Source organism: Aotus nancymaae, unplaced genomic scaffold (assembly GCF_030222135.1).
Source record: "Aotus nancymaae isolate 86718 unplaced genomic scaffold, 86718_ANA_hifiasm-v0.15.2.pri h1tg000010l, whole genome shotgun sequence".
In the NCBI taxonomy this organism is placed as follows: domain Eukaryota; kingdom Metazoa; phylum Chordata; class Mammalia; order Primates; family Aotidae; genus Aotus; species Aotus nancymaae.
The window spans coordinates 36659388-36676961 of NW_026988421.1; the positions used below are offsets into that span (position 1 = coordinate 36659388).

Sequence of the window (17574 nt, forward strand, 5' to 3'; positions counted from 1 at the left end):
ACAAGAGTCAGGCCCATTCCCCAGGTCAGAGCCAAGCATAGTACCCATAGAAGATCAGAACTAGGGCCAGAACTGGAAAGGTGGCAACACCTACGCATGAAAGGATGGTGATCCTTGACAGCCTGACATGGGAAGATCAGCTAGGAAGTGAAAGCTGTCCAACAGCACAAGTCTGTGCTAGCAGGAGGGGGTCAAATGGAGTTTGCATTCTGATAGTCATGTTCTTATGGTTCCTTGTAAGGCTGCTTAGGAGTAAGGACTCTGGTATAAGCCTCATTTTGAAGAGAAGAGTGAATACTCAGTTATACAGTCTTAGCCAGTTCAATACTTAATATTTTCATCCTTCTTAATGGTCTACAAGCCCTTCTATGGTACTCATTTCTAGAGGGACTGGGCAAAAAAGGACAACAGGCTCAGGTATATTAGGTGATTTGCCCAGCTAGAAAGTGATAAAACCACACTAGATCTTCAGATCCTAATCCAATGCTTTACCCACTTTATTGGGTTATGTGGGTAGGAGAAGCTAGAGTCCAGAAGAAAAAAAAGCCCAAGCTGAGCCATTGGAGGCTAACAGGCCTTAGAGGGTAAATTAGAGAAAGTAGGTAGGGACAGAAGGGAAATGCAGAAGAAGGTCTCTACTGGCAAACATGGGAGCTAGTGGTTAAAACCTATCTGAGTATCGAATTTGTGTTGGGATGTGGGAATCAGGTCAGAGAAGTGGGAATAGGGCCAGATGAATAATTTGATGTGATATGGTGTGTAATAAGGCATCACTGTGGTTTCATGAGAACCAGAGTAACAGTGAATGAAAGCAGGCCTTTAGGAACATTAAGCTGGCACTAGGACAGGAATCAGAGTGGAAGAAAGAGTCTAGAAGCAGGTAACCAGTATACTGATGTGGTAATTCAGGTGTAAGGTGATAAGTGTTGGACTAAGATGATAGCAGTGGAAATGGTAAGGAAAGAATTAATCCACATAACAATAAGAAGAAAGACTCTTCAGGATTTAGTAACAGATTAGCTATGGGAACAGAAAGTACAGAGTTCAAAGCTGAATTAAGCTTTCAGGATCTAGAAGAATGAAGGTCTCACTGGCACAGATTAATGCCTTTATTTTGGAGAGATAAACAGATTAAACCGTTCATCTGACCCTCTTGACAGTACAAGAGGGTCAGATAAACAGTTTACACCTTGAGATTACATCCCAGCTGAATGGCTAGAGGTCAATCTCTTATAGAGAATAAATTTTGAAGCACAGGGTTGAAAGGGAAATAAGTTATATTAGATATCCGCTATAATCATAACAACCAACATATAGCTTTCTTTCATATTATTTTATTAGTACTTATAGAATAAAAACAATTTATGAAAATATTTTCCTTTTTAAGATATAGAAACTACACTCTGCAAAATATACACAACCATAGTTGTTACAATACATATCCTCGTATATATCTTGGACACTGTGTTTAAGAATCATACCCCATAAGAGCTAGAAGAAACATCTTCTCTAACCTCAGTCATATAGTTTGACATTCAAGTACTTAAACCACATTGTTGAAATAAAACATGTCTCGAGTGGATGGGTCTAAAGGGATTTAACTTTCTAGATGCCATTGGTTCTTTCATTGTGCAAGGTAAAGAACTGGGAGAGGGTTCCCTGAGAGTTAATTCACCTTAGGTGGCTCAAGTAGTGGTTTACTGTCCATACTTTATCATGCAACTAAGAGAGGAAGGCCGTGGAAATTCAATTTGGGCAGGTCTCCTCCTTATCATCCCTATCTAAGGAGCACGACCCCTATGTGATGATTTCTGAGACCTCTGAGTTCTAAACAGCTCCTGATTCTATAATTATCTAAGATATTTGCAGAATGATGTTCCTGCAAATATCTAATTCCAATACCATAAATTAGGTGGAATAGAGATGACTCACCTACATAGACTTCATTTAGGATCTGTAAGGTGTCAAGGCAATTGATAAAATCAGCAAGCCAAAAATTCCCCCATTGGAACTATTGGAAATCCCAGAAGCCACGTTCCTCTTTGCTTTGGAAAAATTATGATGAGAGGGTAGGAAAAAGCCCATAACCTCTCAACTATGCAGGCTTAAGATAATGATAGATGCTTCATCTGACACAATAAAAGCTGAAGGCTATTGCAACCTCACCACTAAAGGGCTCATTACAACAAAGAATCATTTATGTGTACTCCCTAAGTCCTGACTAACCTCCCAAGCTTTTCTAGATATTAAATTCTCTCTAACTGCAAAGTATCGGTCTGATGAAGTTCCAGATGTAAAATGTGCTGTCTGAATTCATGACGTTAGTATCATGGTGCAGCATCATGGTATGGCACTGACATTTAACATCATACTGATATACTAGAATTTATAGTGATTTTATTTCTATGTAGAAAACTACGAAAGTCAATCAAACATGGATTCACAGGTCTTTACATTTAATGTATAACATAAAGCATTACATATAATTTCATAACTATAAAAATAAGTTTAATAGCATTACCGTACTTTAAAAAATTACTTTAAAAACATATACTCCAAAGTCTTCTATTTCATTTAGAGAATAAGAGAGATATCTATTAGGGTGAACCATATGAAACTATGGTTTTTGTAAGTTAAAATAGTAAAATCTTGGCAATTCCATGTGGTTCAACCTAATAAGATCCTGAGAAAATTGTATTTGGCATCACACTATAAATCCAAGAGGAATATATAGAAAATCACATTTCTAGTGAAGAGAAAACACTTCAGGATGGAAATGTGCACACTGGTCATGCCAAGATTTCTTTCTGTGATTTAAAGATCTGAAATCTTGGAATGTTAAGAAAAATTTAGGGCAGTTTCAAAAAAACTGAAGACAATTAAAATTATAGAATGCTAGCTGCAGTTGCTAATGCCACAGAAACAGAAAACTACTAGCCAAATTTGGCAATTTAAGTGTTTTAGAGGTGACATAATATTCCAGCATTAAAATGAAAAGGCACAAATATGAGTTACACGTATGATAATCATTTATAAAATTCTTGAAAATAAGGCCAATTCATTTGTATTATTAACACCATTATGTAGGCACCTATTCTAAGCTTCAACTTTGTCCTCCTACATAGAATAAGGTTGCCAATTACTTATCAACATAATACTAATTATAGCAGCATTATCAATTGTCTGGAAGGCATAGTATATAAGGATCACGGTAGTAGAACCAAGTTTCTTAGGCTCTACACTGCTAAAAGAATATCTAAAATAGCCTCCCCACCTATATCCCATCAGTACCAAAAATACACTTTAAAAATTACATGTCATATTACTAGTCATAAAATATTTTGGTTTTTCTTCAATGAGCTCTCCTCTAACCAACTTGACCCCAACAACAACAAAAAACCAAAACCAAAGCTACCAAAAAATTGTTAGACCAGACTAGCTATTCTTAATTAAAGACATACTATATTCAAAAATGGTACTTTATGAAATTTATTAAATATAACCAATGAAGCAAATGCAGATTTTCCAGATGTGTGTGCATGCTGTATGTGAATTAGGTGATGGTGTACTTGAAAAAAATATGTATTTTGGAAATGATGCTTCATTTGGAACTTTGGTACCATTTACGAATGGCCGCTCCAGCATTACTGGCTACTACGCAGAGAGCACCCCCCACTGTCCACCATGTTGGCAAATTATTAAAGAAAATAATCTGAAAGATAAAAGCAAACACCACATCCATTGTCCTCATTATTGCTACTGGCCCTGCTTTTTCTATTTGAAGTGCTTTCGTGAGAAATACCTGACCCCCCAAACCAAAGAGCCCAATGAGTATGAGATATAGCCTGTCCAACCCACAGTAAGGCAGACTCCACTCTCCTAATATAAAGAGGACGATAATGCTTTCAACGAGGCCAAGTACTACATAATACCAAATGCTCAGAAAGTAGTCCACAGATTTTCCCATTTTTCTTAGGATAACTAGAGTCAATGCAGCAAATACGGCATTTCCAATTGCTGCGAACGTTCCCTTAAGGTGGACTGAGTAGGTTTCTTCGATCCCCGAAGTGTCGGAACCAAACAAAAATGGTGGTCTCACGATAAGGATCACTCCAATGATTGTGAACACGGTGAAAAGAGCATCCCAAGGGCTATATTTTTCCTTGAGAAATATCCAAGCAAATATGGACGTAAACACTGGACTGCTAAACGTGATAACTGTGCCATCAGCGAGGGACATTGTCTGGAAAGCATAGTATATAAGGATCATGGAGGTAGAACCAAGGACTCCTCTGAGAATGAGGAAAATTCGTTGACCTTTTGGGCCTATAAACCCAGTTCTGTAAATTCAAATGAAGAAATGCATATTAAATGAAATTAACATTTGTTTTTCTATTACAATTTTTAATTAAACATTTTTAAAGTACTAAATATCCAAAAATAAGGGAATAGTAAATTATAATATCCACAAATGAATATTATATCTTTTAAAAGTAGTATTTTCTAAGTATAATGACAGTAAAATGTTCACAGTAAAAGCAAAACCAGTGCGAGTGAATTACATACATAGTAAAATTAAAATTCAATTAATATATTTATCCCATGTATATGTATATATGTTTGCAAAAAGCACAAAAGGAAAATAAACTAAATGTTAATCATGTTTATACCTTAATAAACTCATAGGTAATTTTCCCTCTTTATATTTATTTTCTCCAAATTTTCTATGAAGAAAATGTATCATTTTTATAAGAAATACAATGTCAAGATTTAGCTGCCCTGTGTAAGGAAACTTAGAAGCAACTAATGCTCATTCTCAATCTCATGAATTTTTCTATAAAACTTGAAACACTGCTAAAATGTATTTTAGTCATTGAATATGAGACAAGTTTTCATTGTTCTCATGAGGAAAGAGTCAAAGGCACTAAAAAAGAACATGTAGTGTTTGGAAAAGTATGATTAGTGCTATTCAAATTCTTTTTCAGTAAATATTTACTAAGTACCCACTCTGTGTAAGTTCCTGGCTAGGTGCAACTTGCTGACTTGTGCCAGGGCTAGACTTCATTAGTTTATCATCTAGCCTTGACTTGACCACCCCGAGTATCTTGGAGTTAAACTGAAAGCATGGTCACATTTGGCCCATACTTTGAGAAGCAAGGAGTGTTCCATGAAAATCAAACATAAAATGGGTCAAAACAGTTTAGGGCCAAGGATTTTAACAACATTCTTCTAGTGTCCTTCCTCTGACAATATCTTTATTTCAAAATAGGGGAGATGATTATGTTAGCATCAGTGTTCTGCTGCCACCCTTAGAAATTTCTAAAGTCCTAACATCATTTCTTTTTTTTTATTTATTTTTTTTATGACCCCCCACCAACAACATCATTTCTTAAAATAGTGTGACTTGTCCACAATGACAGGAAATTCTGGCAATAATAGAAGATTTTCACTTTTCCCAGCAAATCCTCAGGATATGGAGTGAAACTATTCTAAGTGAATCTGCACCATGTTAGAGATATAAGGAGACTTTTTTGACAAGTGACTAAAGGTTTTAATTTGGGGGTATAGGCTTTTTTGCCCGAAGAGACAAAGAGCTAGGCAGACACCAAGGACCCAACTGGTTTCTCTCCAGGGTTCTAAATACAGAGGTGTGTGGAGGTTACAATGGTTGAAGGAGGCATAATTTTAACCCAGGGAGGGTGGGGAGTTCAATAGGGAAGGAGAAGAGGAATTGGGTGAGGAGAGAACAGAGAGGACGGAATAGAGACAATTTTCATATACTGTACAATATACACAAGGCATTCCGCCCTATAATAAATCTTATTTGACCCTTGGAATCACCTTGTAGGGCAGAGGTCACACAGTATCATAGAGGAAACTGAATACAGAAGTAACCTTGCTGAGGGTTACCCCATTACCTTTTGAGGAAGACCTAAATATTATTACTACAATCTTCTATTAGCCCTGGTAAAAGGGCAGCCTGTTCTACAGAAACTTCTGACACTAGGATACACTACTAATTCTTTTCATTTTTTTTTTTTTTCTAAACAGTAGTTATGCCAAAGGAAAAAAGGGAGGGTGGTACAAGACAGGGGGAATTATACAAAGAAAGCTCTGTTTTCAAACGGGGAGGTGGTAAACAACAAAGTTTCTTTCTCCCCACTTTGTTGGGTATGTGGTATATGCTTGTGGTAGAATCTTCTGTGGGTGGATGCTTATGACTTTTCATTAATCAGAGCCAAGGGGCACAGGAACTAGTAAGTGTATGAGAGGGATAAAACAGATACTGTAGGGTAAATATTATAGGCAGGTGAAAAGATATATACACATTTATTAGTATCTTCTATTTTGTAATCAAAAAAATACTTACTTTCTGTATATTAAGCAAGGGATAACAACTAGCATTTGGAACACACATCGAAATGCACTAATCTCTACAGCATGGACGTCTTGCACTTTTTTAACAAATAAAGAGCTCACTGAGAAAAGGAAGGCAGACAATAATGTGTAAAACAAGCCAAGTCCAGGACAGGGTGCTTTCTTCTTGGCTTCTGAAAAAGATTAAATTCTGGTTAGTCCTTGCTTCCAAGTGTACGTTTTATTATTTTTCACTTAAAAATTGAGAAAAATGGAACAGTGTCAAAGGCTAACAGGCTGTATTACTTCCTAAGCATATCATTTCTTTGGGCCTGTACCATTTTCCCCATCAATTATGAAGAACCATAGATGAGGACAACAATTTAAACCTTCATTTTAAAAATACCGTTTTGCCCTATAAAATGGATTTCCTATGGCTAGCTGAAGAATCATTCCTCACTTACAAGTCAAGAAAGTAGAATGCTTGCCAAGATGGTGAGAGAAATCTTTAAGAAACACCTGTCAAGATGGCAAGTAAAAAAATCCTTCCAAATGATCTTACGCCATCTTACCGGCAAACTTCGATTTATGAAGAAAGTGTTCTTTTCTGGAAAATGGGTTATAATTGAGTTATACAGTTATCTATTGATTATCTGACTTCTCCCCAGAAATCTATGAGCTTCTCCAGGGCTGGGATCTTGCTGTCTTGCTCATGCCTGGCACATGGAAGACACTGGATAAACATTCAGTGAATGAAATAAGATGAGAGAACTTCAGAGAAAGACTCAAGAGTCTAACGCTGTTAGCAACAGCATAATCTGGGAAGGTTCTCCATTTTGTTATTTTGAACTGTTAATAAATCTGTATTTAACTTTTCATGCTTCATGACTTATCTTCCCTTCAGAGCACAAACTCCTCAAGGAAAGGGTGTGGGTTATCTAGCCCTCTGGATCCAAAGTGCTTTGTACAGAACTGCATCTAATCCCTACTCTTGGTTTAATCTGAAACAAGAAACCCGTGCTTTTTCCAGGGCATCAAGTATTCAGTCATTAATGACAACCTGTGTGAGCTTTAAACTTTTGTTGAGGTATTCCCTATGTCTGAGTTTCCTACACAGGAGTAGAACCTGCTTGCAGTCTTACTCCTCTGTCATTCAGAGGAGAGTAAAGGCAGCAGGGTGGACGGTGAACTCCCTAAAACTAAAACTACACACTGCAGGATACCTTTCTTGAAATTAACACAAAAACAGGGTTGAGGATAAAAAGGAAACACAACTGGCCTGTTAAAAAATGCGCGCTTTGAATGAAGAGACTCCCCCAAATAGGCTTTGTGTGAGCAATATGGCTGTTTATTCACCTGGGGCAGGTGGGCTAAGGCTGAAAAGGGCATTAGCGAAGGGCAGTGGGTTGGTTTTATAGGTTTGGAGTGGGCAGTGGAAAGTTACAGAGTAAGATCAGTTACAGTGGTGGGGGTAGGGGCAAGGAGTATACATTACCATAAGTTCAGCTGCAATGGCGGGTGGGATAAGAGTAATTAAGATGGTAGGGTAGGGTGAGGGGAAGCTTCTATCAGGGGAAGCTCGGCTGGGCTGGGAGATTAGGGATAATGGCAAATGCGGGTGGGGGTGGGGGTGGGGGTGGGGGTGTTCAGCCGAGGCAGGCAGGACTTTAGAGGCAGGCAGGACTTTAGACTTTCTGGGCCCTGGCTTGCACGTGAAGGCCTGACATGGCCCTTATTGATTAAGAGCACAGTGGAACTGAAGGGTGAGTGGCTATGAACAATTTGTAGGAAAACTCCTATTATCATTCCAATCTAGGACTTTACAATGTGATAGCTATAAAACAGCATTGTGTAATAATGTTTTTTAAAATGCCCTTCTCTGATAAATGTAAACCCCAGGTAATACATTTACACATCCTCAGGTCAATTACATGACTTTGCAAATTGGGACCTAAGTATGCTGGTGCACAGGCTTTCCCGGGCATTCTACAGCCTGGCCTTGTGTTCAAAAGCACTATTCTCGTCAGAGGTCTCTACCTCTTCCTGTTCTAGGTGCACAGCTGAGGATACTGCTTTGGAACTAACAGTCGCCCTTCCCTTAAGGTGCCAGAAACCTCATTCTGTTCTGTACATATTGCAGAAACAAACTGCACATACTCAGACCATGAGAAAGAAGCTTTAGAAGACTTCCAAGAGAAGCACCACAAAATACATGCCTTGGCTGTGGTCAGCCTTGGGGTTTGGCCTCTGAAATTTCAGAATTCAGGTCCAAATAAAACAGTTTTTCTTAAAAGAAATTCAACCCATACATAGAACCTCCACCCTCAAACAGAACAGAACAAGAAGATCAAGAACAGAAAACATCTCCCTGCTCTGTTTCAAGTATCTTCTCCAACAAAAACTTGTTAATTTTTCCCCAGGAATATTTTAACTTAACATTAAATATTTTAACTCTTTAAAAATGTAATTGTATACCCTTGGCCCTAGTGACCTTTTCCCTTAAAACACATACACACATATTTTCTTGTCTATAAACACTTAAGTCTCATGCTTTCCCACTGGGAAGGGGCAGAGATTAGAAGGCCTTGCTGCATTTGATGATTTGTTAATGAGGGTGAGGACTGGTTCCACTCGGACAAACCTCAGTCTCTTAGTAAATCATTCCAATCCTGTCAATGGAGATAAGCGAGGCTAGCATAATTGAAAGAGGCATTTGTTTATGTTCCGTGTTCATATCTCACTGAAAGCATATCTAATAATTTGGTAACTCAAATTATTTAAATTAAGTAATTGGCCATGGTGTGATTTCCTCACTTAGAATAAAACTGAAAAGTTGCTCAGCTTCTCTATCCTCTCCTTTAAGCTGGTGATTCGCAATCCTGGTTGGGAATTAGAATCACCTGAGTAACACTTAAAAATTTAATTCTCAGCTGCGGTGGCTCATACCTGTAATCCCAGCACCTTGGGAAGCCAAGGTCGAGGTCGAGGCTGCAGTGAGCTGTGATCTCACCACTGCACTCCAACCTGGGTGGCAGAGTAAGACCCTATCTCCAAAAAAAATTAATTAATTCCCAAGCCCCATCTCACACCCACTGAAATAGAATCTCTGTAACTCTCAAAGTCTCCACTGGTTTGAGAACCACTGCTACACTAGATCACTAACTCCTTCCAGGAGGATGTGAGGCACAGGCCCAAGACAACTACTTCTCCTTGCTTCAGTCTAAGACTCACACTGTCCCTGAAGAAAGTAAGGAGATGTCTTGGGACAGCTGTATGCTGTCTGTTAAGATCATCCAAGAATGTAAGATATATGGGTAACAGTTCCAACCAGAACTTGAAAAAAGCTTTGTTGAGATAAGCAATTAGAACAAGAGGTGTCACAAAGTTCAATGGTAATAGTAGTTTAAAGTGTTTTTATGGCAACTTTCTTTCCAAGAGATTATCCTGTCACCTTACAATAACTAAGTCTTATTGGTAGCAACTTTCTTTGAAGTTAAACACCCCACAAGATTCTTAGATGCACTCACATAAGTTTCTCATCTTGCCATGAGCTGCGTGAGTGTAGAGAATTGCTCTTCCATTCACGAAAAAAGGGAAACTTGAAGAGTTTGCATGGACTGATTCAGTATTCCACCAGAAGGACATTCAGCCAGAGGGTGATAGGTGAGAAACTGACCTTTTCAAAGGCTGCTTATCTGTTCAATTCAGCTTGGCATAATCCCGGCTCTAGAGGCACCAGCCCGTTTATAAATGTTCACAAGTCTGATCATTTCGGTTTGCATTTAGGACAGAAATGGAGCAAGAATAGTCTTCCTAGAGTTTGTCTAACTTGGGGAAAGTACAAAAGGGAGGAGGGAAACGCGGAGTGAGGGGAGAGTAACAGAAATCCAGGGTCAGACTTAGGGGAGATGACCCAGAGGCAAAGTGGTGCAGGCCGTGTAACTGTCCTAAAAGGAGATCTGCCTGTTTCCTTCCTGCAGGAAGCTGCTCCTGGTAGATCGTCGACTTCTAAGAGGGATGTGCTTGAGGCAGCACTTGTGGCCACTGGAAAGGGCCCTCTGTTGGTATATGGTAAGCTGGGATCCTAATTCTGGTGCTCCCTGGACTCATCTCACCCCCACATTCCAGATCTTGGAGGAGACAAAACAAACGAAAACCCCAAAGCCTTCCTGGGCCTCACTTTCCTTATGTGTCGAAGTAGGGGGACTGAACATAAAGGGTTCTTCACGAGGGGTCCTCGGCTTTGGGGACGAGGTTGTGAGCACCTTAAAAGATACGCCTTGTTCTGCAACGTTTGCTAAAAAGTCCTTGTATCCCTAAAGGTTAAAAACTAGTGGTCCCATTTATCTCTGCCTTCCCACGATTCTAAAACTCTAGGATGAACATTTTTTCTAGAGTCGATGCCTTTCAACTTCCTTTTCGGAGAGCACCCTTAACCACCGGGATCACTTTTCAGGGTCAGCTTCCTCCCAACCTCACCCCACTGCAGGATGGCCTTTCTCGCTGACCCCCTACCTACGACCTCGGAGAGGGCACGTCAAACTGCAATCTGACTCCACAGCCCTGCCCCGACGATAATTACAGGAGCAGCCTGGGTATCCCAAAAGGACTGCAAACAATCGGAAAGTTTCTCTCGTCTTGGCGCCGGCAGAGGCGCCGGGAATTCCACTTTGCAGCCCCCAAGCTGACAGCTCGAGGGTTTTCCCGAGCCCTGGGCAGGGTAGGGACGGAGGCGCGGTGGGCCCTGCGCCGGGGTTGTGGGGACCCCAATCCGCCCGCGCCCGCTCGGGGCCCCAGAGCGAGACCCACGCCAGGTCCACACCGCGCACTCACCCGGCTCCGCGCGCGAGCAACACGGCGAGGAACGGCAGAGCCAGCACCTGCCGCGGTCTGGCGCCCCCGCTGCCTCGGCGGCCGCCGGCTCCTCACTGACGCCCTGGGATGCATCGTCCGTCAGCGGCAGCCCGGGCTCCTCCAGTTCCGTGGCCCCGGCGCTGTCCTGGGGCTGCATCTCGCTGCCCGCGCTTACCAGCCGCCGGCGAGCCGTCTGGCGCCAGCAGCAGCGCCCGGGCTGCTGGCTCTTCCGGCGAGCGATGGCGCCCGTGCGCATGCGCGCACGGCCCTCCCGCACCCTCCCCCAGGGAACCGTGCGCGTCCTCCGCTGGCCGCTTAACCTGGGGAGACCTGCCGCCTCCCTGGTAGGGCTGCGGTGCCCACAGCTGGCCCTGAGGCGTCCATCCCTCTGCTGTGGTCAGGATAGACGGCCCAGCTGCTTGGAGCCATTCTTGGCAAGTCACACTGAACCGGTCTGTCATGGCACAGACAAGGAAGGACCCTGGGTTCCCAGCCCCGGCGCCCGCCTGTCCTGTGGCCACCTTTTCAGGAGGTTCAAAGAGTGGGCGTTTATTTATTGGTGTAGCCACGCATTCGGCACCTCTGGGATACCCTGAAGATTTTACAAAGCACTCTGCTAATCTTTAAATGGTCAAGGTCGCCCGCCCACGTGTTGTCTGCTTGCCACTTACCAAGGAGGGCAGAATTTTGCTGGTTATTTTAAAGAAAAAATTAGTGTGTAACCATAGGAAAATATATCTATAAGACTAACCAGAATCTATTTATGTGTTCTTTGCATTCTTTGCAAGAGTAGGCATACATTATTGATCTTTGGTTTTATTTTCTTTTTTTAAATGGAGACATCCTAATTTGGCCAGATGTAAGATTCAAGTAATCTGATTAGACCATTTGGCCCCTGGGATTCACTAACAGCCTCTTTTTGTTTCACTAGTAATTCTTCCATCTCTTTGCTTCCTTTATATGTGGAAGGACAGCCTCTGTGCAAGGATGAACATATCTAAACTTCTAAGTCCAATGCCAAGCAGATCTCCAGACAAGAGAGTGAAGTTTGCTTTTACTCAGACATTTGCACATAGTGATCCACAGCTGAAACAGTATTAGACTTGAAGTCAGGAATCCTAGGTTCTGGCCCTGAGTGTGTGACCTTAGTCACCACTCTACCCCTCGTAGCCTTGATTATCTCCTTTATTTAAAAGAGATCAAGTGTTTCCCTTCCTACTTTGCAGACTAGTTATGTAAATAAAATGCAATTATGTGGGCAAAATCATATAACCTGGAAAACACTATGCTAGAAAATCAGTGTATTTTTTTTTTTTTTTTTTTTTTTGAGACGGAGTTTCGCTCTTGATACCCAGGCTGGAGTGCAATGGCGCGATCTCGGCTCACCGCAACCTCCGCCTCCTGGGTTCAGGCAATTCTCCTGCCTCAGCCTCCTGAGTAGCTGGGATTACAGGCACGCGCCACTATGCCCAGCTAGTTTTTTGTATTTTTAGTAGAGATGGGGTTTCACCATGTTGACCAGGATGGTCTCGATCTCTTGACCTCGTGATCCACCCGCCTCGGCCTCCCAAAGTGCTGGGATTACAGGCTTGAGCCACCGCGCCCGGCCCAAAGTGTATTTTAAACTAGGGTGAGCATATAATTTATCCTCCAAACTGGAACTTTTTTTTTAAGAGTAAAAGGAGCTCTTCTAAAAATTATACAAGGCAATAGGCATAAATTGGGACTGTCCTAGGCAAATTGATACACATGGTCACCTGAATTCTAGCTTGATTAACACATACTTTTGCTTTGTCTTAAAAGAGAATTTAAGGCTGGGCATGGTGGCTTAGCAGCTTGGAAGGCCGAGGTGGAAGGATTGCTTCAGCTCAGCAGTTTGAGACCAGCCTGGGCAACATAGACTATGTCTCTATCAGAAAAACACAATAATAATTTTAAAATAATTGAAGGCTACTTACATATGCAACAGATTTGTTGTTGTTGTTTTAGATAGGGAAAAATCGGGGAGGAATGGTGAGGGTGGTAGATCATGATTATGAAGCAAGAACCAGGAAGCTTCTCCAAACATCTGGAAAGTCAAGTGCAGTTTCACAATTGCATTCTAAGATTTAGATGTGGAAAGAGTTTGAAGAGTCTCCCCCTCCCCCGCCACCTTTAAATGGTGAAGACTGTGGCTAGGAAGTGAGGTAAGGAAGAAAGAAGTGTAATGATTTGAGAAAGAAGTACCCTGACTGCTCCACGTTCAACGCTGTCCTTAAAAAGGGAGAAGGAGGCCGGGCGCGGTGGCTCACGCCTATAATCCCAGCACTTTGGGAGGCCGAGGCGGGTGGATCACGAGGTCAAGAGATCGAGACCATCCTGGTCAACAAGGTGAAACCCCGTCTCTACTAAAAAATACAAAAATTAGCTGGGCATGGTGGCGTGTGCCTGTAGTCCCAGCTACTTGGGAGGCTGAGGCAGGAGAATTGCTTGAACCCAGGAGGCGGAGGTTGCGGTGAGCCGAGATAGCGCCATTGCACTCCAGCCTGGGTAACAAGAGCGAAACTCCGTCTCAAAAAAAAAAAAAAAAAAAAAGGGGGGAGAAGGAAAGAAAACGGATACTCCACCAATGTGGACCAGGGTGACTAAAGGTGGTAAGATGATCTTCTACGTGCAGTTTGTTCCCTTGAACTTCCTTCCCCTCCACTGCTGACCTTCATATATAAATGGTACCAGTTGTATTTGTTCTCCCATTTAGCTGAGAGCCATGCGGACGTAAAAGGCAATCGGTGAGAAAAGTGCGGACCAGGCTTGGTGCGGTGGCTTACGCCTGTAATTCCAGCACTTGGTAGGCCAAGGCGGGCAGATCACTTGAGGTCAGGAGTTTGAGACCAGCCTGGCCAACATGACAAAACCCCATCTCTACTAAAAATACAAAAATCAGCAGGGCATAGTGGCAGGCGCTTGTAATCCCTGCTACTCAGGAGGCTGAAGCAGGAGAATCGCTTGAACCCAAGAGGCAAAGGTTGCAGTGAGCTGAGATCACACCATTGTACTATAGTCTGGGCAACATGAACGAGACTCTGTCTCAAAAAAAAAAAAAGTGTAGACCAGACTAGAAGTCAGAAGACATGGCTGTGCTGCAGCTCTACCCAGCAGAGGTGTGGGGCCATTAAGATGTCCCTTGAGGGTTGTTATTTCAGGTCTTTGGTGATGATAATGATATTGAGCTACTGAGAGGTAGATCTTCTCCATAGTGTGCAGGATAGAGCAGAAATCCTGACTGTGGAAGAAACTAGTTCAGAGCCTATTGCAGTGGCCCAGATGAGATTCTGACCCCAGGTAGAGAAGGCAAGGAGGAAAGATGGATTTTGAGGTGACTAGGAGATGGAATGTGCATAACTCGTTGACTAGATGTGAAAGAGCATTGTTTCTGTATGCAAAATTGTGTAGCATTCCAGCAGACACTCCTCTGCTTCTGAAGTGATTCAATCTTCCAGTGAGAACAGGAGCTCTCACTGTGATACCAGGTAGCCACAGTGAGGATGGCACTCCCATAGTTCTGGTGTCAAGAAGGAAGAAGGAAGATGAAAGTGGAGAAGAGAAGGGTTTTACCTGTCCCTGCTAAGCACTGAAAGTCCACGATCCTCACCATCCCCATGGCAGCAGGTAGAGACTTCCAGGAGGAACCAGACTTCTGATTTCCACTGCTCGTTGCATGTCAGGGATGTTCCTAGGTGAGACATTTGTAAGTCAGGAACTATCCTTCTAGTATGTCACCTGATTCATAACATACTGGTACCTTGGTACTGATTTGAAGGACTGCTTCTTTGTTTTTTGTTTTTTTTCCAAAAAATTCATGGATTCTTATCTTTTTGCTTTTGTTTTTCTTTATACAAAAATTAACTCCAGAGGAGTCTTACCTTTTAAACTAATATAATTTATGACCTGGGAAATGACAGTTTGTTCCAAACAGTCCTAATGTTTTATTTTGGGAAAAATTTGTAAGGTCATATTTCTAGATCATCTTGCTAGTAAATGAAAGAGGGGACCAGCAAAAGAGAGATCATGTAGGATAAATGTAGTATAGAACACTGGAGAGGCAAAATAAACTGTTCAAATAAGTAAGAGCTGAGTCTGAAAATATTAACAGAAAAAAATGCCAGGAATGGCTCCTCCAAAAATTAGACATAGTTACTATATGAGCCAGCAATTCCACTTCTGGGTATATATTACCAGATGAATTGAAAGCAAGAACCTGAACAGATATTTGTACATTCATTTTCCTAGTAGTATTATTCACAACTGCCAAAAGCTGGAAACAAATCCAATGTCCATCAGTGGATGAACAGATAAGCAAAATGTGGTAGAAAGCATACAATGGAATATTATTCAGTCTTAAGAAATGAAATTCTGACATGCTGCAACATGGATGAACCTAGAAGACATTATGCTAAGTAAATAAACCACACATAAAAGACAAATTGTATTATTCCATTTGTTAGCAGGGCCTAGCATAGTCAAATTCATGAGACAGAAAGTAGAATAATGGTTCCCAGGGGCTAGGATGACGAAGGAATGGGAGTTAGTGTTTAATGGGAATGGTGTTTCAGTTTGTGATGGTGAAAGAGTTCTGTGGATGGATTGTGGTGATGGTTGTACAGCAGTGTGAATGCATTTAATGCCACTGAGTTGTATATTTAAAATGGTTCAAATGGTAAATTTTATGTGTATTTTATTAAAAATTTTTAAGGGGTTAAAAAATGCCAGGGAAAACCCTTATGAGAGTTTGAACTTTAATCTCTGCAGACGGTTTAAAGCCCTTATCAGATTTTTGAAGTTTCTTTGAAGTCCTGTGTTCCATCTTTAAAAAGATATGACAATTTTCCATTCTGGTCCCTAATATATTTATCTTTATCTTCATATCATTTTTTATGTAACACATTCAGCTAGTGTTGTTTGAGTGCCCACACTGGACCACTTACAATTCTTAGCAGTGGTGGAATGGCGAGCAAAAGAGACAAGGCTCAGGACCTCATGGGGATGGGGTGGGGGATGATGGAGAAATGAAGAAATGATGCTAGCATTACCTAGTATCCTGAAAAATCCATGCACCAGGGGAGTGGCACTTGTTTAGCTCCGGGCTCTCTCTTCTCTCCCGTTGGACAGATTGGGCCAGGAGTCAGGATGCTCCCTTTCAAGGGAGCTCTGACAATGTGACCAGGACATTCTCCAGTTCTTCCTTGCTTTCCTACTCTCTGATCTGTTCCCATGTTACAAAAGGCAGCTCCTGTAAAAATGATTTCTGACACCCCAGGGAACTTGTATTTTTCTTTGAGAACTTGTCGTTTATAAATTCTCTGCGAGTGAGGATGTCTGAGGTTTGGACTTGACCCTGAATGTTGCTACAAAATTCACTTTAACTCCAGATTTGTCATGACTTGGGATTTGGATTCCACTCAACTCTCATTTTGATAATTACCGTTTATGAAAGAATCAAAATGTGCCAAGCACTATTGAACTCATCAGTTCATTTAATACTCAGGAGAACTTTATCTGGCAGTTTTGCTTAATAGTTAAAAGCAAGGCTCTGGAGTCAGAATGCCCAGGGTCCAGTTCTGTCTGTACCGCTTACCAACCTTGTGACCTCAGACACATGACAGCCCATTGCTCTGAGCCTCTATTTTTCACACCTATAAAATAGAATAATAATAATATCTAGCTATTGCTGTGAGGATAAAATAGGATAATACTTGTAGAGTACTTGACAGTAAGTACCCTCTTTTAAAAAGTATGCATTTTATCATCCTCATTTTATAGATGAGAAAATTGAGACTTGGAGATGTTAAACAAGTTGCCCAAAGTCACACTGATAGTGAGGGCATAGGTAGGATTGAAACCCAAGATCATCAGATACCTAGGTGGGTGGTCCTGATAACTCTGTTCTACTGTTCGTCCAGAGAGCTGAATTGCCAGGATTGCGGGTTTCTGAGAGGACCTCATTAGAGCATAGTTTCTTTCTCGATGTTCTGGTTTAAATCCTGAGACCATTGCAATGGCAATACTCAATGACGACCTTCCACACTACAGTGGGGCTGTGTGATGTGTGATGTGCACTAGGCTTATAGTGTCTCTCCAGCAACTTAACTTTTCTAGAGTAAATGCTATGAAATAAAGAAGAAAGGCAGTTTTTATAATGATATTAACAGAAGCCAACCTCTGTCCTAATCTGCTATAAGAGCAGTCACACTCCAGAGTCTACAGCTCTGAGCTCTCTCTAACTCATTTCTATTGTCCGAAGTATGAGTCTCAGCTGGGTCCCACAGGGGATGGAGGCTATTCATAGGCAATTTTCAAGGTGAATAACTACATATAACTCAGACC

The 17574-nt window shown here is 41.5% G+C and overlaps 1 protein-coding gene across 1 annotated transcript; it reads right to left on the reverse strand.

Annotated features, from left to right (window-relative positions):
• Positions 1-1296: 1296 nt before the first annotated feature.
• SLC35G1 (solute carrier family 35 member G1) lies at positions 1297-11368 on the reverse strand. The gene is made up of 3 exons (XM_012454808.2): positions 11191-11368; positions 6371-6551; positions 1297-4340 (listed from the first exon to the last, which is right to left on the reverse strand). Exons 1-3 carry the CDS (start codon positions 11366-11368, stop codon positions 3602-3604), a joined length of 1098 nt encoding a protein of 365 aa, XP_012310231.2. The 3' UTR covers positions 1297-3601.
• Positions 11369-17574: the final 6206 nt, after the last annotated feature.

What these genes read in the sequence shown, in the direction of transcription:
- SLC35G1 (XM_012454808.2), bottom strand. Translation starts at nt 11,368, where the DNA reads ATGCAGCCCCAGGACAGCGCCGGGGCCACGGAACTGGAGGAGCCCGGG. An exon ending in TTGCTCGCGCGCGGAGCCGG is followed by an intron (nt 6,552 to 11,190) that starts GTGAGTGCGCGG and finishes AATCTTTTTCAG; the next exon opens with AAGCCAAGAAGAAAGCACCC. An exon ending in CCTTGCTTAATATACAGAAA is followed by an intron (nt 4,341 to 6,370) that starts GTAAGTATTTTT and finishes TTGAATTTACAG; the next exon opens with AACTGGGTTTATAGGCCCAA.